Source organism: Homarus americanus, unplaced genomic scaffold, assembly GCF_018991925.1.
Source record: "Homarus americanus isolate GMGI-L3 unplaced genomic scaffold, GMGI_Hamer_2.0 scaffold18140, whole genome shotgun sequence".
Classification (NCBI taxonomy): Eukaryota; Metazoa; Arthropoda; class Malacostraca; order Decapoda; family Nephropidae; genus Homarus; species Homarus americanus.
This window is the reverse complement of record NW_024752041.1, coordinates 1-13,541: the sequence shown is the minus strand read 5'-3', so window position 1 is coordinate 13,541 and position 13,541 is coordinate 1. Positions and strand designations below refer to the sequence as shown.

Here is a 13,541-nt window from a genome sequence, read left to right as displayed (position 1 = left end):
CCTCCCAAACCCACCATCACCTCCTTGCACCTCCACCTTACATGAGGCCGTTGGAAAAGTTCAGTATGATAAACTGCAGAATGTATAAAGGTACACAAATCCAGAAAGCCACTTGAATGTCTGCAGAATCACAAAAGCTCATACTGAACTTGTATACCTTAAAAATAAAGCTTCTTGAGTTCTTTATTATTATACTTTCCCTTTCAGTGTAGCTTTGCAAGTTTGTCATAATAATTTTTGAAAATTAAGGAGAATCATTAAAATCACTGTAACGGTAATATGTAATCCTGGCCTTGTGTCGGATGTGTGCGTCCAGAGCAGTGTAACATTAAGTAAAATAAAATTTTTAGATGGCGTCATGACTTCCTGGTATCCATGTTTACACAAGCCATATCGGATATAAACTTTACGTAAACATACAATTGACAAACACTGAATATTTATTTGCACAGTACCATAGTATTTTGTACTATTTAAATATCGAAACTACATTTCTCGATCTGAAATGGAAAAGGAAGATCATAAAATGTTTAGTTCTGTGATACCTTGGACAACGTTAGTAGTCTAATCAATGTCACTGATCCGTACAAGACTGATAAAACCGAGTGGTCATGGGACATACAGAAAGTGGGCAGGAACCTCGTATCAACACAAACTATGCTGCACGATGTTACACTTAAAACTATGGTATGGTTTTTTTTTCGATGTTGCTTATATATACACTCACGCATAAACATAATCAAGTAATCTATATAAGTACCCAAGATTTTCAAAACGAAATAGTGTAAACTTAATTGATATTATAATTACCTTTACAAAATATAATGAGCAAACAATGGTGTATGGGTAATGTTGCCATGGTGATTCTTGGAAGTCAAATGCGATGTGTATTTTGGATTTTTTTTTATTTCCTTAGTTGGTTATTGTTGTTGATAAATTAAATAAATTTTATCCATCCCACCCCTGTTTTTACAACCAATAATAACACTGACATGGACGATTAGGCCACCACCCACAGGCTCCACTTCCAAAATGACCGACAGCATTATTACCGGAAACCGATTAACGTCGAACGAACATTATGTACTGCATAGCCAAATATATTTTAACATACTGTAGACCTAATGGTATAAACTAGGAGACGTTTCCTTACCTCGAGACTAACACATTCACCCTCAGAAATTGGTATTTTTCCTCGGAAATCCGAATTTGACTTTTTAAAGATGTAAAACAAACCAATCAAATTAAATTAACTTTCCTTAAACTTGAAGGAAAATATTCTAAGATTATTAAGTTAGGTTTCGTTGGTTCGTAATCTTTAATAAACAGCCTATAATTGCAGTCTGGCAGTCACCGCTACAATTAAACACCCCAATTGTACAACGGCAGTTTATCGGACTTCAGTTGTCAGACTCATAGGAAGGAGCTACTTTAGCGAAATTGTATATAGAATAAAACTTGTTTCTTACTTCATAATAGAAGGAAATGGGTAGAGGAATTGCAATTTCCCTACTTTTTTGGTTTTCCGATATTTTCATACTAAAAAAGTTTCTACACGACGCGGGGAGCCATCGCGAAAGCTGTTTATTATGTGCGCTGCAAATGACAAACGATATTTCATAGACATTAACATTTCCGTTAAATGAACACAACGAAAAAAAACAGCAGTAGCAGTGCCTTATGTAATAATAATAATAATAATAATAATAATAATAATAATAATAATAATAATAATAATAATAATAATAATAATAATAATAATAATAATAATATACCAAAAAATAGCAACCCGCATTTACGGCAATTCTCGTATTATTATAATTAGTTCGGTGACGTAAATGATTTATTGTGAATAAGATAAAAAAACAACCACATTTACCTAACCTGACCTATAGTTTTGAAAGGTTATATTTGTTATCTTACTTTATTGGGGTGGATGCAAGAAAAAGGTGGAATCGCTAAGAAACGGCAAACAAAATTAAATCGCTTGGCGTGAAGTAGTGTATTTATTGCAAATTAGATAAACCAATGAAAGCCTACCTAATCCTACCTGACCTAACCTATCCTGTCCTAGGAGGAAGTGCATTGCTTTAGGTAATGTTAGGCAGGATGATGGTTTGAGTCATTATTTCTCTAACCCACTTCTTTCAATTCAAAAGGTAAGAGATGGAATTCCCCTACCAACTTATTTCTATTCATCAGGTAAGAAACGATTTTTTTTCTGTAGATTTTTTGTTAGGTAAATCGTTTCCAAGAGTATAACGAGTTAAGTATTACATGACAGTTCAGTCGTGGCGGTGTTGGAAGTGTGATACCCAGGACGAAAACCACGTAATATTTAAGTTATAAATTGTTGAAATGGTCATGGGTTATTCTTGAAATTATGATTTTTTATACTAAAGTATAAAACAGTTACTATAAGCTACTACAAGTGGTAAATTGCTACCGAATTAAATGTTTAATTTTAAATATCAATAACACTTACCGACGAAGGTGTGTCAAGCGCTCTGGCGATGTCTTCTCCAGCATCAAAACACTTTTAAGACATCCGTTTTTACTAAAAGATTAATATCTTTTCTTGGCTTATTTCTTGCCAAATGTACAAATATCACTTGCTAGGCACGTTTCAGTCATTATCAAAGGGGTCTGATAAGGTTTTATGAATAAAATGATGTTAAAATTCGCTCACAACAAACCAGACTAGCGCAGTTGGTTGACCAATGCGGCGGAAGAATACCGGAGCAGCTGATTTGAGTTGTCTATCCGAAACAAAGTAGTTCGCTCTTTTTTCTTTCTTTTTAAACCCACGTAGAGCAAAGACTGTAATTTTCTCTCCTTTCCAACGCGCTCTTAAGTATAGGGGAGGAAATGTAATTTATTTTCTCTAAACGTCGCCGTTGCCATATTATACCATTCATTTACGAGCTCAGATAATTTCAGATTCAGAATTTTTCAGTTTGTGCTTCCATTAAAACGGTTAGTGAACGAATTCCGGGTTTCTGTTGTCTTCCATCCGAAAGTCTTAAGAGATTTATAGGTAAATGGTTTTAGAAAATGAGTGATACAGATAACAGTAGTGATTTTCTGGTAATAGACACCGAAATTTCGAGTGATAACACACTAATAAGTGATAGTAAAGATAGAGATTCCGTCTTGAAATGAGTGGGTGGGTACGTGTTTATCCCCCAGAAAATGCCAAGTAGTGTAAGACCTAGGAATATACCTAAGCATAATAATCACCCCACCGAATATTTAACTTAATTGCAGACCGATGACATTGTCTGTTAGACAATAAAATAAGCAAGTGATTATGCAGAATGTGCCAGGTTGTGTGTTGGTTGCAATGTGGGAGTACACGAAACATTTTGGCCAAAATTGGAAACTTAATTAAAGCAAAAGGTCGCCCAAAGAAGAGGAAACTTGACGACTAAATATAGAACCTCAACACAGTTACTACTATGAAGTCATCATATACGCATCTAGGTGAGTACATTACAGTACTGTAAACAACTGTTTCGCCCCGTCGCCCAATGCTACTCGCCTACTGGCATTTAATGACAGCTTACAATCAACCTAATCAATGTTGGCAGTTATTATTATGACTAAGCCGTACTAAGCGACAGTACTGCCTTTATTTGGCCAACCCTAACATCTCCATGGACTGGGGACCGATTTCATAGTCGATTTGTAAGCATCGTAACCAAATGAATCCCCAACATGATAAGCATCGGTGCAAACCAACTTCTTCGCTTTCACAGTAGTCATTTTCTTGGATTGTGAGCTCCCTATCATGGTACGGACTCATCCGCAAACAAATTTGAGCAAAAGAGTACTATGATAGGTCTAGTTACAGAACACAGGGCAGCAATTAACAAGAATAGTGAGCTATTATTAAAATAAATTAAGTTCTTAAAAAAAAGTTTTCTCTACTGAAATTTTTTCGAATGTTCCTCGTTAACCCGTGCACCTCTTCAAAAGTATTACCTAGAAACTTTTTTAGTTAGTGGTAATTGGTTGGAGTTATCGGTCTTTTGTATCATTTTGGCACCCAGCAAGTAAATACACACGATGATACTTGGGCAGCAATTTATTTTAACCTAAAAATAAGGTTTGACTGTGTACATCAACATTATCTATGGCCACAGGTTCTGTATTTCTGCTGGTAACAACACAAACACCACAACCGGCTTCCACCAGCGTGATGATGGATGGTGTTATATGAAGTGATGATGGATGGTTATTATATGTAGTGATGATGGATGGTGTTATATGTAGTGATGATGGGTGGATATTATATGTAGTGATGATGGATGGTGTTATATGTAGTGATGATGGGTGGTGTTAAGTATAGTGATGATGGATGGTGTTAAGTATAGTGATGATAGGTGTTTTTATCTGTAGTGATGATGGAAGGTGTTATAATTATGTAGTGATGATGGATATCGTTATGTATAGTGATGATGGATGGTGTTAAGTATAGTGATGATGAATGGTGTTAAGTATAGTGATGATAGATGTTCTTATCTGTAGTGATGATGGAAGGTGTTATAATTATGTAGTGTTGATGGATATCGTTATATGTAGTGATGATGGATGGTGTTAAGTATAGTGGTGATGGGTGGTGTTATTTGTAGTGATGTAGATATAGATCTCACTACTGTTATGTTCAATATTCCAACCTCATTATGTATCTTACTCCTCAAATTCAGAGTTTACCTTAAGATTCGATTTGTAATCATATAAATAATTGTTCGAGAAGGACAAAAACCATCACAGGACCAAGATGACTTCTCTTGTTCAACTCAATAATATTTGCCACAACTCCTCCAGCTCCACCACCTCCACCAGTGGAGGAACTGATCTACCTCAGCTCACCTGGGACAGCCTTCGTCTTGTACGAAATGTTGGCGCCGGTGCGTTCGGGGTGAGCCACTATGGTCAGCTCACCCTAGGCAATGGGGACGTGACGGAGGTGGTAGTGAAGATCCTCCATTCCGGCGAGGCCAACACCAAGGAGGCCCGCGTCCTACACGAGCTGGCCGGGGCTGGGGGCGCGCCTCTCTTGTACGGCGTCACAACCGAGCCCAACGCCATCGTCATGCAGTACTGCCGGGGCGTGCTCTTAGATTCGATTCTAACGAGTTTTAAGTTTGACGTCCACCATGGCCAGAAGGCCTGCGACGCAACCCGCGTTGCCCTCGCTGAGTTTCACGCTGCTGGTTACGCCCACATGGACCTCCACGAAGGCAACGTCATCATCGACACCTCCACTTCACCTTACACCTGTCACCTCATTGACGTGGGACTCAGTGAACGCATATTGCCCAACGATGATTCGTACTAGCTTTTCGACCGGATGGACCTACAACACATCCAGTTACGGCGGAGGCTATACTGGCAGTATAGCCTCCGCATTAAAACACCAATTGTTAAAAAAAATTTGCGTTTTCTGTGGAGCTCTTGTTTTTCTTCCGTTTGAGAAAGTAGCCTAGGATTTTCAACACTCCCCACAGGCACTTGAATAAAAAACTATACAGTGTAAACAATAAAATATAGGTAGTGTTTTTGTTATCTTATATATTTTTTTTTCCCAGGGTGCAGGGTTAATGATTTTTGGAGAGTTTTTTTTATATTGTTTTGTTTTACTATAAATACATTGGTAAGGTATCTTAATTATTATATTCCGGTTGCGTTTTTCAACAAGAATATATACAGATTACGGTATCATTATGTTGAACAGACAAACTAAGACTAAACAAATAACCGAACAATCAGTTAGTAACTCGGTCGGTGAAATAGAGGCTCATTATCCTCATCAATATCAACAACCGGTGAAACACAAACATAAATGTTTTTTGCATAACTCTTCGCTAATTCCAGTTACTAAAAGACAACAACAATTCTTTTCCCAACAACTTTTATACCGCCCACCGTCACCACGATCATCGCATTCGTCATCATCGACAGCAGCCACCATCAACCTTACATCATCTCAAACAAGAAATACATCGGTATATTATGACAATGTTGAAGTGATTCCAAGTCCCTCAATTTATTTTAGTACAGTGGAATTAAATAATAAACGAGAAGTAATGAGCATGATAGAGGCCGTCCTGGCAGACGTTACCTCCGACAATAATTCGTATAGTGTTTTACCCGTCGAAGCCCAACACCTAAATTCTATGGTGACAGTTCGAGAAAACCAGTATGTTGTTATATGTAGTGATGATGGATGGTGTTATATGTAGTGATGATGGATGGTGTTATATGTAGTGATGATGGATGGTGTTAAATGTAGTGATGATGGATGGTGTTATATGTAGTGATGATGGATGGTGTTATATGTAGTGATGATGGATGTTGTTATATGTAATGATGATGGATGTTGTTATATGTAGTGATGATACATGGTGTTATATGTAGTGATGATGGATGGTGTTATATGTAGTGATGATGGATGGTGTTAAATGTAGTGATGATGGATGGTGTTATATGTAGTGATGATGGATGGTGTTATATGTAGTGATGATGAATGATGTTATATGTAGTGATGATGGGTGGTGTTATATGTAGTGATGATGGATGGTGTTATATGTAGTGATGATGGATGATATTATATGTAGTGATGATGGGTGGCGTTATATGTAGTGATGATTAGACAATAAAATAATAACAATTTAATGATAAAAAAATATACTTTGCTGTAATGTTGTAGTGAAAAACATGGTGGAACTTACATACACCGTTAATGAACTATTGATGGAAGAAGAAGTTTTGGGGATTGAACAGTGAGACAATGTGGAGCCTTCCGGAGGGTGGAGTCCTACCGTGGCTGAGCGATTGAGCCGCCTGGAGGGCAGCGTTTCTGCTGGTCTATATATATATATATATATATATATATATATATATATATATATATATATATATATATATATATATATATATATATATATATATATTATATATATATATATATATATATATATATATATATATATATATATAAAGAGTGTCATGTGGGATCCTCAAAAAGCTTTAGCCACTTGGAGTCCCAGCACACCCCAGCTAGCCCCAGGCCCGAGCCGCCGCTGGGAAAGGCAAAGGGACTAATGCGTTGGCCCCGGGGTTTCCACGCCCAGAGTCAGTAATTCCCTCTTACTAGTTTGCAAAATATTTTTGGTCCATGGGTTTCTCTTTCCTTTACTTAGAGCATTGCCTCTCAATCAGCCTCCATCAGCACACACACACACACAGGGGTTTGGGAAGGGTCAGTATCCCAGCTAGCGTGGCTACTTATTTCATTTTTGTCAGCCCATGCATGTCACTCTCATTTGCAGCATACTTATTTTTGAGGTCCTCCTACTTGGAAACATCCCACATTTCCTAACCGGGGTAGGTGCAGAGGTGGGGTAGAAGAGTAGAAAAGCTAAGGTAAAAATACAATGGGGAGAAGTGGGGGATGTGGAGACAAGAGCAAAACAGAATGAAAAGAAATAAAGAACGAAGAACAAGAAAGAAAGTGAGAGAAATGAAATGTTAAGCAGCTGTTGATGGGAAAAAATGAAAGTCAGGGCAATAAAGAATAACTAGAGAAAGAGAAGTGAAGAGAAATACCAAAGAAGATGAGAGAGCTTGTGAGAGGTGAGGGGTCAGGAGATTAGCTGGTGGGAGAGTGGTATAATGGATGAGTGGTAGAAGAGGAGCAACTGGAAAAGGAGATACTGGAAATGGGATAAATATGGAGACAGAGGGAATGTGATAATTACGTTAATGACAATCCTTAGGGGGCGTAATAGAGGTTAATTATATCCATTACTTACTGTGAATAAATTACACCATGAAGCGTGGGAGAAAAAATATAAATAAATGAATAAATATACAGATAATAATGCAAATATGTAACTCCATTAACCAATTAATAGAAAGACGTAACTTATAATACACTAAACTGACCTATACGTATATACAAAAGAATAGCCAAAACAATACTTTCATTAAGACACAAAAATCATAACGCAATAAACTATGATATAAATAAAGGATTAGAAAGATAAACAAAAATACAGCAATAAACACGTAATCATAAACAATGGCATAAACAAAATACAAAATACATTAATCAAAACAATAATGATCTGTACCAAAGAATCATTATCACCAGCTTCTTTTTACTTCCATGGCTGATAATGACGATAGAGACGGGTTTAATAAGAACAGATAAATTAGGAAGGAGAGATAGAGAGAGGGAGCCTTCAAATCAATCATCAAAGTAGAAATTTCACACTAGTATCGCCTATAGGAGGGATACGCTTTTAGTTCAGTAATTAACCCCATAAAAAATCATTTAGCCAATTAATTTAAAATAAATCACATATGACCAATTATTGAAATATAGAAACTTCATTTAACCAATTAATTAAACCACTACTTAAACCAATCAACTACCATTTACTCTTTTACTTAGACCCATTAGCTAGCTCATTAAACTAAACCCATATACCACGAAATAAATTACTCAGCCTTTAAACCACAAATCCACCAGCGAATTCACTAAACCATGTCCTACAAACCAGTATCTAGCTCACTTAACTAAACCCAACACATCACCAGCTAGCACACTAAACCAAATTCACAAAGCCACCAGCAGGCACACTAATTAAACCTACAAAACAAACTAGAACAGTAAAAAAAAACTTGTGAACCACCATCTAACACACGAAACTAGACCTGCTAAACCACAAGCTAATACTCTAACCCCCCCCCCACAAAACCACCACACAAAGCTAATCGCCCCTTTCCAAAATCCGCCTCAGCTAAAAACCTTTCACTCACCCCCGCATGGGAGTTGACTAAAACAGCTAAGCCTGGCTCGGACAAGACATGAATGCCCAGAACCCATTGCTTGCCACCTACAAAATGGGCTTTATGGAAGCGGCAGAGACCAAGGGTGTAGAGGGTAAGAGGGAGGAGGAGAAGAGGAAAGATATGGAGGAGAAGGCAGAGAGGACAAGAGGAAATTAATAGAGTGAAAAAGAGGAGGAAGGAAGAGAAGATGATGGTGCGGATAGTAAGGTAAAAGGGGGAGGACAGAAGGCAGGTGGAGTGAGGGGAGCTGGGAGGTAGTGACTGACTCCTGAGGATTGATTGGCTGGTCTCTGAGATGTGTTGAGGGAAGTAGTGGTGGTGGTAGTGGTAGTGATGATGAGGATGGTGGTGGTAGCTGTAGTTTCAGTAGTGGTAGTTCTTTTAGCAGTAGTAATAGCGGTAGTGGTGAAAGGGATTTTGGTACAAAAAGTAAAGCAAAAGTGACATTATTTTTAATAGTAGTAGTCGGTACATGAAAGAGTAGCAGACACAGCAGGTCCTAATAGTAGTACAGCATTAGTACTTTGATTAGTATCGGTAGTAGAAGTAGTGATAGATAGTAACACGAGTAGTAGTACTAACAGTAGTTTAAGTATTAGCGTTAGTAATATTATGAGAATATAAACATTAAATTTGTCAGCTTATGAGATAAGCAATTACTATTTTCTCTCTCTCTCTCTTGTTTAATGAAGATCATCGACATGATCCAACAAACAGCTGCCGCCCGACAGGTAAAAATAGCTGGAAATTACTGAATTATTCATGCAATATAAATGCTCATTGAACATCCCCAATCCTATTAGACTTAAAATGTTGCAATTAGTTAAAGCTGCAATGGCTGATTGAAGGCTTGTGTATGTGTGTGTGTACATGTATTTATATTTATTAATGCGAGGACATTACACAGAGGTGGGAAGTATGCAAATGTTAGCAGGGAGATGGTAAAAGATTATACAGTGGCACATTTTGGTGTTAAGTGAAGAGAGATGGACACGTTCAAATAGCATTGTGGAATAGAATATCACTTTGTATATTCAGGTAGTGAGATGTGCGAGAGAGGTGTAGGTGTTGTGTTAAGGGATAGTAGTAGTGTAAGAAAGGGGTAACCTATGATAGTTAAAGTTTCATGATAGATTCTTGGAGTTAGGAATACTTCAGGCTATTTAATATTTAATGCATAGTGAGTAGCTTTTATACACAGGTAGCGAAGGGAGAACATTTAGAACGAACCACATTGGTTAGGTAATAGAAAGATAATTGAAGAAAGGTTAGTCGGCTTTTGTAATATAATGGTGATTATTCCAAATTCATAGTTTGAGCATCAGCCGAGACAGATTCTTCCAAGATAAACTGAAGAACTCCGGAATCTAAACTTAGAGCTAGCCAGAGATAGATTGGCGGCCAGAACAGTTCTCAGTAAAGAGTACCGTGAAGTAAAACTTAGAAATTAAAAGTGTTGGGGAAAATTAAATGAAATTTAGCAGAGCAGGAAACAGAGGCAGAGAAAGATTACGAAATTTAAACCCGAAAACTATCTCCGGTAAAGCTAGAGGAAGACCTTGATGGTAAGAAAAATTTGTCTTGATGACAAATATGGACATCTTAAAGAAGATTTTATAAAAACTAGATGCAGGAAGATACACTATGATGACAGGAGGGAGTACACGCAGTTGTATGGAGAGGTAATACAAATGAACCAGGAAAGAGGACTTACAGTAAAATGTAAGAAAAGACAACACTTAGAGGTATAAGCACAAGAAAGACAACAGAGGAATTAGAGACATGAGAAGGAAATGAAGGTCAAGTGAATTTGACAATAGTCATTTCACTTATAACATTAGACGCTCTCATGTTCACCCTGGGCTCTCTCCTGCCTAAGTCATACACGAAGACCGTGCGAGTATATTCTGCCTCTTGTCGCCGGCCCCCCAACGGGTCTACCTAAACTTTAGTCTTTATGAAAAGTCAGGCCTTTATGTTCATTTACTAATAAAAAAATGTATATCATTAACAAAAGAAAGACATATACCGGTAGTTCATATCTTGAAACATTGTATCAAGACAAGCTAAGGTAAACATTTCCTTTTAACAGTGTAATCGCCTTTAGGGCGATTAAGGGATAATAAGACCCGCCACGTTCAACTCGAGCGTTATAGTCCGGTCAAACCTGTTGAATACAATTAATTCTTAGTACTTCAAATAATAAATCGTACGTATGTAATCATACATAAATGTTTAATTGCCATATTTCCATGTTGTCACAATGATAAACAATACAATAGACACAGTCTACCCGAGTAAACTTAAGTACAGGTTGAACTTACGTGTTGAAGGTCTCAAACTGAATAGGTTGGGTGTTCACCCTATGATGTTAAGAGCTAGAGTGTCAGCCTGTCAATGCCCTTCTCGCAAGGAGCTGCCTGGGATGACACATTTCGCTGCGTCAGGTGTTTTATACACAAACAGATTCTCTCCACTACCACACAATACCATAAATTCCCCTTGTCTCTGTATCTCCAGTAATTCGATACTCTATATATACAGGCAGACACGCCCAATAAACATGACATGACTTACAACCTAACATAATATTTGTTTAAGGGTTATCCTACTCATTACCGCTTGCGGTAACACCCCTTCCTTTGAGCGTTCACGCTCAAAACCCGATCAGGCTGTTCGATATTTAACTCTGTCACGGTCTTGTGACTATGCTGCCCTTAGGCCGTTTGTACTTGTCAGTTACTTTGGACATCTCAGTCCTTTGACGTTTGGACCTCACTGCCTTTGTGTGTGGGTACTCAAGTCATTTTCATGGCTGACTCCGTATTGATAGCAGAGCCATGTCGTCCATTGTTTCTGCTTTCTCATCCAAGTATAGTGCTAACCACTTCACCAGCCCCGTTCTTTGCCCTGTCGATTTCTGATATATTCGTACATCATTCACACAGCATTCCCTCAATGTTGTGGGAAGCCTAACTACTAACGTTCTGAAGGTCTCTTGTGTTTCACCTCATCACGTCAGTGCTGATGCCTCTTGACTTGCCACTATTCCGGTGTACTTCGTCTTCATCCACTCTTCCTTAAGCTCTCTCAAAGCTCAGCTTACTTCGTTTGACGCTGCTTCAGCTCTGGCCACTGCTCGTTCATAATCCAACTCCCTGCTGGATTGGTCACTTGGATCTCCTGATATTGCAAGCTCATTTCCTGTTATCACAGCTGTCTGATTGTGTCTCGGTGGACGGATCCATTGTCAGTTAGTCAATTTTTTTGCTTCCATCTAGGTCAAAGTCTCGTTCTATGTCGTCGATGTACCCCATCTCTGACATCTTGCTTTGTCAAATGATTTGAGTTCCGTTTGTTCTAGCACGTGGTCGCACCTCGTTTGCTGTTGCCAATCTGAGTTTGTTTTCCGGGCATGTGTGTTTGATTGTTGGGCACGTAATTATGCCTCTAATATGCTGACACTATGTCTAGGCTTGGGTTCAGCTGATGGGAATGTGCGTGTGCCTAGTGTCTCATTTATCGGGGCACGTACAATCGTGGACAAAAGTTCGCTCCCTGTAGTGAAACTGAGACACGGGAATGAGTCTCCTAACTGACTTACCCTGATTGTTATCTGGTGCGGGTGTGCTGTGCGGGTCGATACTGCTTCAGTTTGGGAAGGAGCGAACTTTTGTCCACGATAGTACATGTGCTTTGTCTTCTCACTCATTTATTGGGCACATGCATGTGCCTTATTTCTCACTCACTTAACGGGCCATGTGCCTGTGCCTTGACTCTCACTTATTTCTCAGGGCACGTGAATGTGCCTTTCCTCATTCGTTTATCGGGCCATGTGCATGTGCCTTGTGTCTCATCTTATTGTTATCTGTATACGGTCGACCTGGCAATCACTTTGTTCACTGACACTCACACCTGATATTATTACAGACTTTACTATGATATTCGTGTGAGTTATTAAGCATTATCATTTCATTCAAGCATGATTGTTAATTGTGCTATGCACTTACATCAGACAACAGTAATTTTTTTTTTTTTTTTTTTATTGGACACCCCCCTACATCCTTGTGTAAGGCGAAGCGCAGAAGCGTTTACAGCGCCCAACAGGGAAGCATGCTAAGTTCATGCTTGCCTTTATGTCTCCTGAGTTAAGGGCGTAGAAGTCTGAAGAGTCAAGGGCGTAGAAGCCTGAAGAGTTAGTGGTTTATGTCATCAAGTTATTGGAAGCTCCAACAACTCCCTGAATACGAATTCGCAACTTTCGACTTACACCAGGTACCTACTTTACTGCTAGGTGAACAGGGACTAATGGGGTCTAGGAAGTAAGTCCAAACAACTTCCACCGGCCCGGGAATCGAACCCGTGACATCTCGCTTGCGAGACAAGAACGGTACCGCTTCTACCACCAATCCCCCAGACAACAGTAATGATATTTGTTTTCCACTCACATATGCTATACACAGAAAGGGATCGAGCTCACTCGGATAAGATTATTTTCTTCACACATCACTAAAAAGGTTTAGAAACTTAGCGCAATGACAAGTATAAGGATGCTGCACTGCACATATCTCCTGCCTCCAGCATGGGTGGTGAGGGCAGCGCGCTCTCCTCCCTGCTAGCAGTGGGCCCTGCGTTCGTCAGCTGTCCAACACTGTAGACTACTCACGTTTGACTAT

General features: G+C 38.7%; 1 protein-coding gene across 1 annotated transcript; it reads left to right on the top strand.

Moving 5' to 3' along the window:
* The first annotated feature begins 4,783 nt into the window (after positions 1 to 4,783).
* LOC121854922 (casein kinase 1-like protein 4) lies at positions 4,784 to 5,344 on the top strand. The gene has a single exon (XM_042349732.1). It carries the CDS (start codon positions 4,784 to 4,786, stop codon positions 5,342 to 5,344), a length of 561 nt encoding a protein of 186 aa, XP_042205666.1.
* The last annotated feature ends 8,197 nt before the right edge of the window (positions 5,345 to 13,541 follow it).